This window comes from Choloepus didactylus, chromosome 8 (assembly GCF_015220235.1).
Source record: "Choloepus didactylus isolate mChoDid1 chromosome 8, mChoDid1.pri, whole genome shotgun sequence".
In the NCBI taxonomy this organism is placed as follows: domain Eukaryota; kingdom Metazoa; phylum Chordata; class Mammalia; order Pilosa; family Megalonychidae; genus Choloepus; species Choloepus didactylus.
Genome location: NC_051314.1, coordinates 75,558,959 through 75,575,682, shown reverse-complemented (window position 1 = coordinate 75,575,682; position 16,724 = coordinate 75,558,959). Strand labels below are relative to the sequence as shown.

The 16,724-nt window shown below is 45.5% G+C and overlaps 1 protein-coding gene across 8 annotated transcripts in view; it reads right to left on the bottom strand.

The window, feature by feature from the left end:
* The window catches only part of BAZ2A (bromodomain adjacent to zinc finger domain 2A), a 32,650-nt gene that overhangs the window by 12,430 nt on the left and 3,496 nt on the right, over window positions 1-16,724 (bottom strand). For 3 of the 8 annotated variants that reach the window (XR_005218601.1, XM_037848393.1, XM_037848388.1), the window contains exons 2-9: window positions 6,706-6,843; window positions 4,576-5,166; window positions 3,516-3,701; window positions 2,636-2,854; window positions 1,725-2,165; window positions 1,522-1,582; window positions 342-450; window positions 72-173 (exon numbers count right to left, since the gene is read on the bottom strand). Coding sequence is in view for 7 of the 8 variants with exons in the window: in XM_037848393.1 (XP_037704321.1) it covers window positions 72-173; window positions 342-450; window positions 1,522-1,582; window positions 1,725-2,165; window positions 2,636-2,854; window positions 3,516-3,701; window positions 4,576-5,166; window positions 6,706-6,843 (1,847 nt within the window). In the remaining variant the exon portion in view is untranslated. Of the gene's footprint in view, window positions 1-71; window positions 174-341; window positions 451-1,521; window positions 1,583-1,724; window positions 2,166-2,635; window positions 2,855-3,515; window positions 3,702-4,575; window positions 5,167-6,705; window positions 6,844-8,889; window positions 9,070-14,773; window positions 15,247-15,432; window positions 15,518-16,724 lie in introns of those variants that run through there. The other 5 variants (XM_037848390.1, XM_037848391.1, XM_037848389.1 and 2 more) reach the window with 4 other exon arrangements.

Genomic DNA, 16,724 nt, shown 5'->3' with positions numbered 1-16,724 from the left:
CCAAACCCCACAAAAGCTGTTCATTAACGCTTTCTCAGGAACAAAAGCATATTTAACCCTTGGTACTGCACCTCTGGTGTGTCTCTTTCTTCAAAGAAATCTCCAACAGGCATACGAGGACTGAAGCTGAAGTGTTCACGGCGGACACTGTGTACCACATTACGGCTCAGGTACTAAGAGGAGAAGGTAAAGCGGCATTAATGAAGTTGTGGCCCTACCACAACTTTGGCTAGCAATGGCACAAGCACAACAGGCCCACAGCAGACAATGCCAGCCTGCTGCCACTGGGCCTGAGAAAGGAGCTGGTGCGTTTCTAAGAAAGGCCATGAAAGCTATGTTACCTTGATCACTTCTGGGAACTGTTTCATCCTCTTCCCACAGGGGCCATAATACCACGTCTCCCCCTGCCATCGGTGGCTGCCCTTCTTGATGCGCACCTCTCTCCGCCATCTGCCAGAGAAGCACACGGGCCCTGCCACCAGGTCACACCCCCACCCATTCCCATGCCACCCAGGAGTCAGACCCACTAAGCAAATGACTCTCTCATAACCTGTCTCACTAGAACTGCATTTAGATGCAAAAGCAGCATGAGACAAGCTTGGCTAGACAGCAAGTTGAGTTCCAGCTAACCTCTCAGGCCCTCAGTAAGAAAGCAAACTGCACAAGCCCAGAAAGACATCCACCCTTCCTTTTACAAAGTCAGTGAGATGAGTAGCCAAAAATCCCTCCCTGATGCCATTCAGGGCAATTACTGGATCGCTAGTAAAGAGGATGAAGACCTAAGGGAATGAAAGCAGAAAAGACAAGAAGGTGGGGAGGCAAGAGAAGTTGGCAAACTCGTTGTTAGCCCCATGGTTAAACTCACTGCTGACCCCGTGAAATGACTCAGTAGGCCAGAGTTTTGCTAGGAACTATGTGTTCCTACCAACAGATTATTCTAAGACCAAGCTTTATCTTGCCCTCAAAACTTTTAGCAGCACTAACACTTGGTGACCACAAGTAGCCAAAAGGAGTAGAGGTGGGGAAGATCCAGGAAGGTAGTTTGTCCCACAAGGCCCTTGCTGTCAGCTGGCTTGCTCATTCTGGGCATGTACTGTTCATTGTTCCTGTCCTTACTCCTCCCAAAAGCATTAACAATAACAACGAAAATAATAAAGAAAAAACACAACAAAAAACCCCACTCATTGGTACTATGCCACTCCCCACTCATTGCTATCTCTTAACCAAACAAACAGAACAAGCCAGATAGTTTGATTATCGGAGTCCTAGGGTCACCAGGTGGGTTTGAAAAGATAATAGCTGGAGCCCCTTGAGCAAAAGAAAGTCACCACAGAATAAGGAAAAAATAGGTGAGGGGAAAAAGACCCTGAAAGAGGAAGAAGGAAAGCCAAAAACATTATCATTGCAGATAACTGTCCCTTTATCCACTTTTGTCTAGTCCATCCCTCCCCCAGCTCACACAAGGAGAGTCATATATTAAACTTGTCAAGGTCAATGCATGTAGCAAACTAGAGCATTTACCCATGCTGGAGGGGAAGACGGACTTCTTCTGGGGTGGCAATACGTCTCCTCAAGACATCACCTTGGGAGGAAGACAGGGAATACCCAAGTTGAGAATTCAAGCAAAGTACTGAAATAGGCCAGGAGAGAAGGGCTAAATGTAACATGGGACAGAAATTTTTCCTGGAATTATTCTAGGGGTAGAATAGAATCTGGTTACTAACCACTACCAGATGTAGTGACTCCTTCTCCAGTGATCTCTTCCAGGTCAGCAGTGGTTGCAGGAAAGATGCTGACATCCTTATTTGCTGGGGAGGCTGTTGGGAAGGCAGCTGCTGGGGAAGCTGCAGGGGAGACTTTTAGGGAGGTCACTGGGGAAGCTGTCAGGGAGACTTCCGAGGAAACTGCTGGGAGGGCTCCTGGGGAGGCTGGAGAGACTGTTGGGAAGGCTGCTGGGGAGACAACTGGGGAGATTTCTGTGGACACTTCTGGAGAAATTTCCGGAGAGGCTGTAGGCGAGACTGCTGGTGAGGCTGCTGGGCATAGGTGAACAGCAGATGCCTGATCAGAGGCTGGCTGGGGCAGGGGTGGTGGGAAGTCTGAATCCTGAGTCTCCATTTCCTCCTGTTCTGCATCACTACCATTATTCAGATCAAAGCTGTTATCTAGAATCCAAAGGGACAGGATGGGTAAAAGAAAAACCGTGTCACACAAGAGAATCTACTCAGTCAAACCTGGACTAAGGTAATGAAGATTACTTTGAGGGCTTTTCTCTAGGGTTGGAAACAAAAGAAGTAGCTTCTGGTTTTCCTCCCCAACCATTCATGAAGGCTAAAGGGCAAAGCTGCTGCTTCTGTCATCATGTGAAGAAATGTCTTTTACCTGAAGCCAGTAAGGCCTCTGGCCTCCTTTTTCCTGCAAATTCCAAGTCTCACAGATTCTACTCACAAATTCACAAATTCAGAGTGTAGTGACCTGTGCCTTTTTGAGCACCATCATATACTATCCCATATTCCCCTCAAGCCCCAGCAAGGTGCTTGCAGATTTCCCACCATGAGGTCCTAACTGTGAGACCTATTCTCTCATCTTTCCAAAGTCAAGTGCCGTGTTCTTTGTCCTACCTCTCCTCACTTACCTTGCAGGACAGATTCCCCTAGGACTGGTGGAGAGGTGGGGCTGGCAAAGATAGAGGCTGAAGTTTGACTATCATCTGCCAGAAGACTGAAGGCAGTGGCATTATTGAGGGAAGGACAATCGAGAGCAGAGATCACAGGGCTGTCCCCGAGAGGCAGCTTGTCCTCTGCACCCATCAGCTCTGTGTCATCTATGCCATAGAGGCCTCCACTCACTGGCTCTGTTCATGGGGGTGGAAAAATAAAAAAGCAGGATACTGAGGAAAAGGTAGAAAGCAAGATTCCTTTTAGGAATATTGGTCTAGAAAATACCTAACTTAGTTTTTACAGTGTGAATGTTTTTTCTAATATTAAATTAGGGGAAATTTGCAACCCTCTCCCTGAAAGAGTAAAGTCACCAGACTGTAGAGATCATTAAAGCTTGAGATGAAAATGAAGGGAAAGGCATTGGCCCTATATGAACCCACAGACCCAGGCAAAATTCTAGTATCTATGGTAAAAGAGGCCTTTTTAATACTTTGCTTGGGAAAAAGGTTTAATTGTTCACTGACAAATGTTTTCAAATGTTTTCTCTCTAGTTAGTGAGAACCCAAATAGCCCAACTATGTAGTAATAAGTCCCCATCCAGTGAATTTTTACAGCCCAAGGCTCTTGGCCAAAAGGGATATTGGGAGAGAACCTGGGAAATGAACCAATTCAGTTCAGAGTGCAGTTGACCCAGCCAGGCTAGGGGCATTTAACTGTGGGTCTGCCAAGATTATCTGGAGGCCCTAATGCCCCAGAATCCCTGGAACTTTCCCTAGTTTACTGTCTTTTCCAAGAAGTAGACAACTGGCTACCCTCTGCATGGGTAAGTCGGAGGGATCCAGCCTCCAAGCTCACCTGGTGCCAGAGGGTTGAAGGGCTCCAGAGAGTCTTCACTAAGGATTGGTGTGTCTTCCAGTTGATCAGGAAGGTGTGAAGGATCATCTAAGCAGCTCACTGTGGGGTCAGGGACCAGGACTGAGACCTCTTGGTGCAATGACTCCACAGAGGGGACAGAGCCATTGTAGCCACATATCTTCAATTCTGAGAAATCCCAGAATGGGGTAAAAGTCAACATCAGTGTCTTCAACTAGTTCATTTAGCTATAGCAGGTGGTCAATCTTTGCTAGAGGGATGTTCATTTATTCAACATTTATTGCTGCCAGAGTGCCAATTCTATGTTGGGTACCGATCATACCAATTTACTCTTAAGTGCTGGAAAAATCCTACTGCAGGCAAAGAGAGGGGAAAGGAGAGCAGGGTCTGAGACAAGAGCCCCATCATGCTCTCAGGTATCCCCTATCCTGTGAGAACAGGTGGTAAAAAGAGAAAACATCCTGTGATATCACAGGGTAGTCACTCTTGTACTTGGAATCAATTGTAAGCTAAGCTTTTATATATTGAGGGAAAAAAATGAAAGGGCTGGTCACATGTATCAATACTAACAACAACAATAAAGGACACTGAGGAGACAAACAATGTTATGCTCTGCCTGCTTTTTCTGTCCTTCATGTACCCATCACTACTAGGGCTCAGCCCAGTACAGCAGCCAGTGTGACCCTGCCACAGTCAGTCAAAACTGCCTCAGTGCCTACTAGATAATGCCCCAACCCCCTCCTCTATTTTGGAAGAAGCCCTTCTTGATGCAGGGTGTCTGTTGGGGCTGTTTCAGGCTCGCCCACCTGCCCTCTCCAGGCCAGCAGCTCTGCACGAGCTTGAAATAATTTGCACTCCCACTCGCGAGCTGGTGCTGCTGCCACAAAAACACCAGCCACTTGGCTCTGCTAATCACCAACATGCAAATCAGCCTCCACTGCAGAGAGCTGGAAAGACAAGTTTTCCTCACCTCAAAAAGCCACTGCCCCCCACAGCCCCACTTTCCCTCTCCCCACCCAGCTCATAGGGCCCACAGTTATACCTGGCTGCTCTTCCAGCTCCAGGCTGCCTACCAAGCCAGTGCCATTCTCTGCTACAACTGAAGTCAGTTCCTTTTCTGCTGCCTCATCATGATGGATGCCACTGCCTATTTCCTGGGAGGGTGCAAAGGTCTGGATGCTGGATCCCAACATAGGAGAAGACTGTGGGGAGGTGAAAAAACTAGGGGGTCCATTGGGCATCACCTCAAAATTCTGATCAGGAAAGGAATCATACAGTTCCTGTGAGTCAAAGTTAAGCCCCATGGGACTCTGGGTACCATTGGCCCAGAACTCTTGGCTCCCAGCCCGAAGGTTAGTGTTGTGACTTGGGGATGAAGGTTGCCGGCTGCCCCCAAGGATGCCGTTGAGTGGGTACTGTCCCCCCGAAAACTGGGAGAGAAGGGGTGGGTCCTTGAGGTTGCTGCCAGGATTGGCAGATGGGTACTGTGAGTAGTTCCAGAGACAGTCGTAGGCCACGTTGGGGTGATGGAGGTGTGAAGTGCTGGAGGAGTGAGGAGCAGAGTTCAAAATCCCTGAAGTAGTAGTGTGAGATACAGTAGATAAGCCATTAACATTCACATCCCCATTCAAACCTGGCAGAGAAGGAGGGAAGAGTCAGTTATAGACATGTCTGTAAGTAACTACCAACAGAACCCCAAAGTAACAACCCTGACTAGAAAAAGGGAAGGTGAAGGGGAGGGGATTCCCTTTCTGCTATATTTGGCTTTTTGGTCTCCAGGGAACACCAAACCCAGATGCTCCTGGATATAAGCTTAGCAACTGCTGCTGAGGCTGCTGAGTAGGGGGATGGGAGCTCTGCAGGCCTACCATGGGAGCCACCCTGAAAGCTGGCTGCTATTGATGCTCAGGGCTTTTTTTTTTTCTTCAATGAAACAATTTGCAGATTCCCCACAGTCACCTGCATTCTTCCCCACCTTCATTCCCTAAGGGAATTTTTCCCTTGGAAAGGGATTAGTGAATTCTTCAGGTCCCCCCCTTTCTGTTTGGCCCCACAGTGGCACCAGATGGGACAGCCTCACCTCACTGGCACATGCAGATCCAGCACTTTGTGCTAGGCTAAAAATAGAATTTGCAGTCACCACAGTGACATGATCCCAGCTGGAAGGCTGGGCCTGGCCCCTCCCCATAGGCACTGGAGGGTAATTTATAGGGGGGAAATCTTTGCATGACCAGTGCGGCAGACTTCAGCTCTCAATACCAATGGCAACCTCTGGGTTAGAGGACAATCAAATAAAAGGAGTCAGGATACTAAGGAAGCTGAGGGGAAAAATACTCCAGTGCAATATTCTATCTATCTATATATGACTCTCTTATGGAGGACAGGAGGGAGAAGTAGAAAGTATAAGCCTGAGGCAGTATATTTTTTTACTGTAGGAAAGGAGGGAAGCGTGTGGCTTCTCTCTACTTCCAAGCATGAAGGACCTGAAATTCAGGCAAGAATAGAGAGGTACTTGGCAGAGCTATGGCAGAGAACAAGTGATAAGCTAAATCTAGGAAAAGACCCAATCCTGGAAGCAACACTTCCATCTGGAATTATAAATGTTTTTCTCTGGGGTACTAAAACCCTCCCTGACCCTACCTTCTATCCTCAAGGACAGGAGGTATCACAGACATTTCTAGCATCTGACCTCTGCTACACAAGCTAAAAACCAAATATATCCCAACTTTCACCCAACCCCCAGCCCTAGTCCTAGCCCAATGCAATGTCTCAGAGGGCTACTCCCCTCTCTCTCTCTTTCTCTCACGGGTACAACCTGGTTATCAGCAGTAGTAACCGCTTCACCACTCTCTGGCAGTAGCCAGGGAATGGGGGCTGACAGAAGAGCAGACTAAGATGGAAAAAGCCAGTATGTTTTTTAATTCCTTCCAACCTTAAACCTTGAGTCAAGACTAAAAGTGTTGCTTCCATAAACTCCTAAACTTGTTCTTAGTAAGAAGACTGATTTCTCTCCTGCAGCTAAAGTTCTGTAGATTAACTTCCTCCCTCTCCACCTGGCAAAAAACAGAGCTGTTGTGGGGTAACTAGACAGAGGGGAAATAAATCTCCCATCAACCTGCTCTAAAAGAATGATACCCATTCCCTCCCCAGGCCATGTGGCCCTCACACTCACTTTTCCCTTGCTGGGGGAAGTTCATGGGAGACCCGTTAGTGTAGAGGCCCTCCCCTGAGGAAGGAGAGGGTTTCAGTCCTGAGGCAGCAGGTGCAGGGGGAAGGCCAGTAAAGTTAAAATGGTCGTTTGCCTCCATTTCTGTAGGAGGGGAGAGAGAGGGGGGAAAAATACTGGCGGTTAAACAAGGTTATGTCATCTGGAATCTTCTAGAGGGAACAAATGCCCCCTCCCATCCATCTACTTACCCTTCTCTTACCTAAGTATTGGGGGAGGGTGGAAGTTGAGAAAAGAGAAGGAGGAAATATACCCATAACTTGGGTAATGACCCAATAGATATAGTCTTTCAAAGCCAACCTGGCCCTTGTAGAGATAGTGAGAAAAACCAAGGTGAAAGTATGGAGGAGCCCGCCCCTCTGTGTAAGCCCCCCACCAGCCCAGGTTACCTCTATGTTAGGTATTAGCTCTCTACTGTAACATTTAACATTCTCTTTCCTTTTATTTTTTTTTCACAAGGTAAGCCCCAAATCCCAGGATCCATGGACAGTTCTCAAAGCATCTTTTTTTTTTTGATGGGAAGCCATGGAGGAGGGTATTGGCAGTAAAAGCATATCTGATATATTCTGTTTTGTTTTGTTATTGTACCAATTTCAGCTAAGCAGAATTTCCATGTTATCCTATCCATAGCCCTAAACAACTGAAGAAGAGAGTACAGTTATATTAGTAAAGGAATTTGAAAAGGAGGATACATTTTAGAAAAGATTACCATGATAGCAAAACCCAAATCATCCAGCAACACTTCTACTCCTCATTTATGGGAAACAACATGCTCTTCAAGAACATAGCTCAGAAAAACGTCAGCAATGAAAATGAATGAGAGGCTGTCCCAAGGAATATTAACGTGTCAGATCTACAATGGCACTTCTTAATGTTTTGGTTTTGTGGTTTAAACGTCATGGAGAGAACACTATAAAGGAGATACTTATGTTTATAAATGTGGTGGTAGTTCACTGAGGATGGTATGGTTAAAAAGCTTTTCACCCTCTTCTTACTATGAGGTGATAAACTATTAGGAATGATGAGAAGCCCTTTATTAGAATAAATTTTACTTCGATAGAGCAGAGAGAAGAAAGACAGGAAACAGACGCCAGAATTATCTGTAAAGTCCAATGCATCGATCAGATACTTGTAATATACCAATACATACTAACTTGATGTGTGAAAGTCATATCTGTCTTGATAAAGGAAAAGCAAATCCTTGGTTTCCTATGCTTTAAAAAGGGCAGAAGATTGCATGTGTGGTAATGAAAATGTCAAAAATTAATTTTGGTGATGAATGCACAACTATATAATGGTACTGTAAACAACTGAATGTACGCTTTGTTTTGTATGACTGCATGGTATGTGAATATATCTCAATAAAAATTAATAAAAAAAAAAGGGTAGAAGAATTAAGATATAAAGGTTTCTCTGTCAAGTTCCCAAGAAGAGGCAATAAGCAGACCTAGGTAATGTTTTAAATAACTTCTTTTAAAAAAGAACCAGATATGAAGATTGAGAACACCTATGAACACTGACCAAGATTTGCCCGTGTTATGTTCCCAAGGAGTCTACACATTGCAAATTAAACACGATTAGGTACATATGTGAACCTAAAATACTTCTGCACATGAAATATAAACCATGGTACATGGCATGACAGCTATAAAAATTTTCCAGGATAAATACCATGACTGACTCTACTATAATACATTTTAATTAAAACCAAGGGGAAAAAAAGCAGTTTGTATTTTGTTGTTTTATGGGAAAAACACAGTTTAAGAAACTGACTTATCTTCCATAGAGGATTTTTCATCTTCACTCTAAAATAAGTGGCAGATTTAAATCTGTTATGTTTAGATAAAGAAATGCAGTCTCTATAGAGAAAAGAACTTAGGGTCCTCCAGGATTTCCCTATAGTTAAGGACCACTCCTCAGCAGTAAGGGATGAAAAATTTAGCATTATGAGATAAGTGATTCTTCTGAAATGAAAGAGATATCAAGGATGAAAATTCATTCATCTCTAGGTTAGGTTCCTTCCAAAGCAAACATCCCAGAGCAAAGAGAACATTCTATGTTCATCCCAGAGCACAGAGAACATCACAGAGCATAGAGAACCCCCACCCCCACCACACCACATGCCCTTACCCCCAGAGTTTTAAGCAGACACATCTCCCTGGCATGCACACACATCTTCCCTCCTATGAGCACTTGACTGTATCCTCCCACTCGGTGATACACCACAGTTCTTTTCTCCATTCTCTATTTGAATCCATGAGGAAGTAGTGACCTTCTTCTCTCTGCTACTCTGGGAAAGCGCAGCATTTCCTGTTTCATAAATTACAAACTAATAAAAATACATGGATGGCTCACAGAAATCCATTAAGTAAAAGGAATGGGAAATTATCTGGTGCCCGAGGTCTGATTCCCCACCAGCCTCTACTGAAGGGTCATCAGTATCACAATCACTTCATTTACAAGATGCTTCCCAAACACATAAAATACTCTTTGTGCTGTGCAGTGTGACCTCAGCACAATGTAGTGGGCTTCAGGTTCAAATACAGCTCTAGTGCTTACTAGCAGGGTGACCTTGGACAAGTTATTTAATCTTGCTGAGCCACAGTTTCGTCATTTGCACAAATTTTAGTACTCACCTCTAGGGCCTGTGAGAATTCAATGAGACAGATAATCAATATAAGACACTACAGAATTAGGGATGATTCCCTAGTCAGACTTTATATACAAATATGGGATCACAGAATAGGAATGCAAAGATGATATGAACAGCTCTTCTCAGCAATAAACCTAGGGTTAATGTCATTTTAACTTTCCTATCCAAAATGTAAATTCTGCCCTCCCATCCAGAGCCAGTAAGAAGAGTAAAGCAAAGGAGGGTGTCTCCCTTTGAACTAATTGGATTTTGGCCAAATGAAAAAAGAAATTAGTCAGTGTCCAATCCCCCAGAAGAGAAGACAGCTCTCCTGACTAGTACAAAGAGGCAAGTACCGAGCCCAGGCCCAGTTGTATGTAAATAGATCTCTTAACAGCCCCTAAGTCCCTTCAGATCCAAGCAGCAAAGCCCTGGCTACAAGGCCAAATAAATAGGGCATTTTTCTCTTAGTCATAATCAAAGAGTTACTACCCTGTAGACCTGTGACATGGTTTTACCGAAAAAGGTTGACAATGCACAAAGTGTTGAAAAAAATATTATAGATTTCAACACTGTTGCAGTTGCCCTGACCAATACTAATACTCAGGCCTCCAAGGTTACCCCCAGAAAGACAAGATACATTAACGCCTTCCAGCAGGACACCTTGGTAGCTCCTTGGCTTTCATTCCATATAGTACACCAAAATTCCACAAATGGAGAGGTTCTTTTATTTTTTTTGGAAGAGGTGGGGAAAAATTTACAAATGTTTATCTTCACTAGACAGCAAAGACAACTTTTCTGTATAGTAAATAAAACATACCACTACATTTTAGCTTTATAATTGTGAAGGTTATGAAGGATATTTCTCAACTCCTCACGAACTCTGGATTCACCGAGCATACTCTAATATAGTGGTTCTCAACCGGGGTGATTTTGCTCCCCAGTGACACTTGGTAAATGTCTGAAGATATATGCTTATGGTGTCTAGTGAGTAGAGGTTAGGTATGCTACCAAACATCCTACAATGCACAGGACAGCCCACCACAACAAAGAATTATCTGGTCCAAAATGTCAATAGTGCCAAGGTTGAAAAAAAACTTGCACCAATACAAAAGCTGCCTCATTCCTGCCCCACAAACTGGGAAAGTTCCCAAAGTTTTCACTACCCCCAGTTCCTGATACTGCAAGCAAGGACACTTTGACTTTATACCTAAAATCCCCTTCCCTGGCTAAAATCTCTTCCTCCACCAATGTACGGTTCTAAGGGCCAAGCCACAAAATTGAGATGCCCTCTTCCTCAGTCAGGATAGTTTATTCTAATAGCCCCAGTAACAAGCTTCCTGTGGAAGTCTGACTCAGGCTAACTACAGCATGTAATGACTGAAGCTCCTTCTCTCTAAAATGTCCTTTCCTTACTCTTCCCTGGTCAGGATTCCAAGTCAGGCAGGAGGAAGATAATGAAAGAAGGAAGATTATACTAAGGGAGACAACTGCCTTTGTCCAGGCTGATCAGAAGAACGCAAAATGATTCTCTCCTGTCCTTATTTCTTCTGTAGTACAGTTCTATAGCATCTTTAGAATATTAAGTTCCACTACTATATATCCAGCATCTAATTTAGTGCTATCCACATATAAGAACCAAAGGAAATATTTGTTGACCCCATGGACTAAATAAATTGAGTAAATCTACCTCTTCTGTCACTACCAGCTTACTCACCTATCCTCAGAGAAACAAAATTCATCCTCATTCACTGACATGAAAATTCTTAGAGGAAAGAAAGGCCCCAGATTTTGCAGAAAGTAAATGCTGGAAACAAAGAAGTACTGAGAATGGAACTGGCAAAAAATTTAAGCTCTGAATTAGTAAAATGTTCTGCTTAACTCAACTGAACTGAAGTACACAGTAAGTTTTAAATATTTGTTGACTGAGTAAAGGAACCATATAACAAACCTAACCATAGGCTAGGTTTTCTGCCACAGTTCTGGTCACTTTACTGCCAGATCACTGGGAATACTTCTGAAACTGCAAGACACTAAAAGCCACACTCCAGAGGTTATAACAAGGTTATTTCCTTCTTTCAGCTGTTTCTCAGAATTTCAAGTCTAACAGTTAAGGATGCTACCTTTCCCTCCAAGAAGATACCTATTTCCACCCCCATCCCCCAAAAGCTGAGCTGAGCAAGGACCCTGTTAGTGAGGCAGGTTATGGAGAGTCCAATTCCAGAAGACCAAAGGTAGTGAGACCACCTGTCTCTTAAGAATCTTCGTTTTACCTTTTTTTTGATGAATTTTTGTAAGGTTACATTATCTTTCCAGTCTGTAAAATCCCTTCAGTAATTATTCTTTATAACTAGGGGAAGCCCAAAACACCAAGCCAATGCTACTTTTACAGCCAGTGAACCAGTCCTAGAAAAATTTCTGTAACTCTTCAAAGGAGACAGATTTTTTGTTTTGCAGAATTTTATAAATTTCAGAATTATGCAGGCTGACAAGCTGGTGGAACATGCCCTTCTGACCCATGTGCAACAATGCTGAGAAAGTATTCATCTTTCTCATCTCATCTGAGGACACCAATATCTCATGAAAAAAAAAATCAGGAAGATTATTTGTCCCAGGAAATACCTCATGCATTTCATAGTCAAATAAGAAAAAATATATTAAAAAAAAAAAAGTTTCATGCTCCACTCTATGTCCTAGGACATAGAACTTGGGCATTATTGCCTCATTTACACATCTCACACAATGCCAAAACTCACACAAATTACTAACTTCCATATTGTTCTGACAGTAAAAAGAAAATAGCAGTTTAACACTTGACCTCTTCAGGGGTGACAAGAAAGGTCAAGCAGCCAAGACACAGTCAGTAACCCTAACAAACTGCTTCTCTCTTGGCAACACCTGATTCCAGAACCACAAGACTGCAAGAGGAGCCTCTCAGGGTGTTCTAGATTTCTGACTAGCTCTGAGGTCAACCCACAGTTCTCCCTGTGCCTCAAATTTTCTCCTTCAGGGAGTTAAAAAAAAAAAGATCAAGAAATCCGCTTCTCTGACATAAAAATGCAGACATTTACAAGAAGACCATGAAAGATCTGCTTCATTCATGTATCAAATGAAGTGAATATCTACTTTCTCAAAATCAGCTTCTATTTCTTTTAAAGAGTTTGAAGAAAAAAGGGTGGTCCATTCTCCTTTCGAAACTCAATCTTTTAACCCGTAACAGGGAAAAACAAGTTACTATTCTTTCTCATCCCAACTTAGGTAAGCAAAGGTTAAGGAAGAAAGGAGAACTTACAATAAGCATGGAATCAACCTATCAGAAAGCAATTCAAAAGAACCAACCAGCCAAGCAGAGGAGAGGAAAAAGACAGTTGATATCAGACTTGTTTTTACTGTTTCCAGAATATTAACAACTTCAACATCCCCACTCCAAAGAGCAGTGTTGTTATCTTAATAGTGAGGATGTCACTATTAATCATATTTGTCTGTTCTTATCCTGGACCTTTAATCTAGGGATCTCCATCCAGGAGATATTTGTGGTTGGAAAATACTGAAAGGATGATTTACATGCTAGGCTTCAGCAGTTTTCAAGCTGGTCCAAATGAAATCACTACCTCATCTCTCAAAATCTAAAATCCTGCAGCCAACTCTTGTCCCCAACCAAAATACCTTGAGATATAGTACACACACCATCAATGAATGTTCTAATAGAAATCCCCTAGAGTTATCAGGAGGGAGAAAGAAAATCCCAATACATGATTTTACAAAGAACACAGGAAAAGCTTAACACTTTTATTAGAAGACTAACAGAGGAACGATGTCTTTTACGGACTGAAGGATGTTATATGATAGCAAATTCTCCTATTCTAATTAGTTGGTTCTTCAGAACCTTCTACCCAAGTCAACTAACAGGCATCCCAGAGGGACTGCCCGTAACATTAGAATCACCATTGAGGAACAATCCCACCACCCTCACATTAACTCACTAAATCTTCTCCATCCCCTTCTCTTCTTCCATCTCTCAGAATCCACCCTTCTTTACTTCACAAGCTCACTTGCTCAGGTGCTCTTCAATACAGAAATTGCTGTGCTTAAGAATATTCTAAGCAGGCTCTTCAGAAGCCATTCGCATACCACAAAAGATCCCAAATCTTCCCAGCAGCCATGTATGTTGAGGGAATTTTCATCACTTGTATTGAGAGTGTAGCCCTGCTGGTGATAACTGAGTTTGCTTCTCTATGACCTCTAGCTCAGAGGAAAAAAAAATCCAGACAGGGAGACAGAGATGCTTGGAAGGGAATCAGGATCAGTGAGTCAACTGCAGTGACTACTTCAGCTGACGAATTAAGTTTACAAAAAACAAGTCCAACGAAAGGACTGTCACACTACACGGTGAGCAGGATCGAAGCTTGCCCAGAAGGCCTCAGAAAATGAAACTAAATCTAATTAAAATGGACATTTCAAAACAACAAGAGACGCAGCAGCGAACGCACAGCTGCCATTTCCCGGCCACTTCCTGCGGGAGGCTGGGGGAGGGGCTGTTTGTGTACAGATGGAGAGGGAAGCTATCCCCCCATAGCCCCCCGAAGGATGCAAATCCCTCACTCCAATAAACCCTACGAAGGATGATGGCTATTGGCGTTGCACTTCTCTGAAAACTGGGAACACCAGGAAAGAGAGGGATAATGTGAGATCATCTTTTCTGTCACGGAAATGGGGATCCCCTTAGTGAGGAATCCCCTTGGAAAGGGACCTCTCTTTATTCTTCCCTTCAGTCCCTAAACCTAGTTGCCAATCCGAAAGCCTCAGCATCAGCCCTCTCAACCCCCATCCCAAGAGTGTGGGATTCTCCGCGGACGCGCCGGCTCTCTAGCCAAGTGCACCACCATCGCAGCAAGGCCTGTGTCCGGCTCAGCACGCGGGAGAAAACGTGCGCGCCCGTCGCGGGAGACACCCCCAGACGCCCCACTCCCCACAAACCGTGTGTTTAACCCTCGCAGGGAACCCCTGGCATTCGGGCATTCCCCACCCCCACCCGAGGAGGTGGAGCCCCTCCCGGGGATTCCACCCCGAGTCCTCCACAGGAGTCGTCTCCTCCAGCCGGGCAGCTTCTCCTCCTCCTCATCGCCGCCGCCGCCACCACGCGCCCCCACAGCTCCTCCCGCCCCCGCCGCCCCGTCACGGGTCCTCAGCAGACCCACCAGCCCCCCATCCTCCGCGTCCCAGCTCTTGGGGGCAGGGAGAATCCCGCCCGCGGCTGGGTCTTAACTGAAATTAAGACGCAGGCGGGACTCAAGCCAGCTCGGGAGCCTCCGTTCCCAGAGGGAAGCCACCGATGAAAGCGGGGCTCCCTCCCCTCAGGCCCCCGGGATAGACCCCACAGACCTGAGGTGGCGGCTACAGTCCGGCTCGGGGCTCGTCTCTCCCCAGGGGGCGGTCGGTTCACATGGCCAAGCTCTGGGCGCCAGGAGGGGAGGGGACGCTCGCGGGGGAGGGGGCTAGGGCCCGGGAAGGGGGAGGGGGACGCGGCTCAACCGCGGGGCCCGAGCGGAGCCAACATGGCCGGCGGGGAGGAGGGAGCTGGAGCCGGGGGGGCGGGGAAGCTGCGGCCCAGAGAGCCGCCCTCTGCTGCCGCCGCCTCCGGGTCCTAGAGCCCAACATTCTGGCTCCTCGACCCGGATCTGGGTCCTAGCGCCACTGCGTCTGTTCCACCCTGGCCCCTTGTCCACCTGGCAGCTCTCTCTGCACCTGCCTTTCATTGCGGGCGGTGGGCCTGCTTCACACAGAGCAAGCTGAAAGCCATGCATGGTCCCGAGGTTAACCTAAAAGATTAGGCCAAATTTCTGGGACCAAAGGCATATGTCATTTCTCTAATCAGCGGGAGGTGGGGATAGGGGAGGAGAGATAATTTGGGGGCAGAAATTCCCCAGGCTGGGAAAGTGTAAAAGCAGAAGTGTGTAAGTGGGAAAGTTAGTCAGGACGCGATTCAGTTCTGCTAACGGGAGAGCAAGGCAGCAAGCCTGCAGTATTTGCTGCTCACTCACCTCTGTCCCGTGGGAGCAGCCTGGTCCTGCCTGGATCACCACTTTCCCGGGGACATCTGCAGGACCCTGGGCGTTGGGAAGATTCCTGTGAGTGGGGAGAGGAGACTTGGCTCTGGGACCAAACGGCGAAGACTCAAGTTGAGCCTAAACACAGTTAGAGGGACAGGAGATAAAAGGAAATCTGACCAGCATTAAGATGCCCCAAATGTCCACCTATTCTTCTAAACGCTTTAGTTGCAATAATTTTTCTGATAGGATTATATAAGATAGGATCATATGACTCTGTGAAACCTTCTGAAAACAGGAGAGGAAAATCAGGCAGAGGATCAGAGTTTCACTATCTCCTACGATGTCTATTACATTCAGAGCTCCAGGATGGAAGTGCCATATATTAGAGCCTCGAGAATTTCTAAGTCAACCTTCTCTTGTTTATCAGATGACGAAATTAAGTGCAGAGTGACTGACCTGTTCAAGGTCAAACAGTGGATAAAAATGTGACTAGAAACCAGGTTTCCATTCCTTGCAACTCAACAGACCTCAATATAATTCCCATTCAATTCAATGCAATGCAGTGCTACAAACCACTTCCTAAACTGTGCAAAGCTCGGGGTGAATATTCTGGAAGAGCAACAAAGCCAGGATGAGAATCTCAGGCAGACGGGGGTTTGGGGGTGGTGGTGGAGATGATCAACAAATACCTTTTCCTCTGGAGGTTCGGGAAGGAAAGAGATCTGAAGACTGGGTGGAGACAAGGTAGAGTGGATTACTCCACAGAGGGATGGGTTCTTCCTGTGTTTGGGGGACAGACTTCATTCCCCTACTATAAGTTTGCAGTATCTTCAGCAAAACCTCACAAAAGGTGTGGGCCAGAGAGACAAGGGGAAGGGGGCTTTCTTGCCCTCTACTAAGATAAGAATTCGAGGGGAAGTATACAGGTAGAGAAACCAAAACCTTTCTCCCTGTCAGAAAAAAGATAGGTCACCTTGGAGAAAAAATATAGACCTTCAACAGCCTGCTGGCCTCAAGTCCCTGGGTGGGTAGGGACCACACTCAGGGGAAGTAGGGTCTTCCTTCTGGAGAAAGGAGGGATCCAGCAAACCTCTGCCAAGGAAGGCCTTCTCTCATCCCCAAAATAAAAAATAAAGGCAGATGGAGAAGAGAGTTCAGGACATAGAACTGGTTCCTGAAGGGCAGACGGAGAGAGCTGATATCCAATGGTTTTCTCTTCCTTTTCCGTCTCACAGGAGGGAGTATCTTCCTATCTCCCGCCCCCAATCATAGGGCCGGCGGGT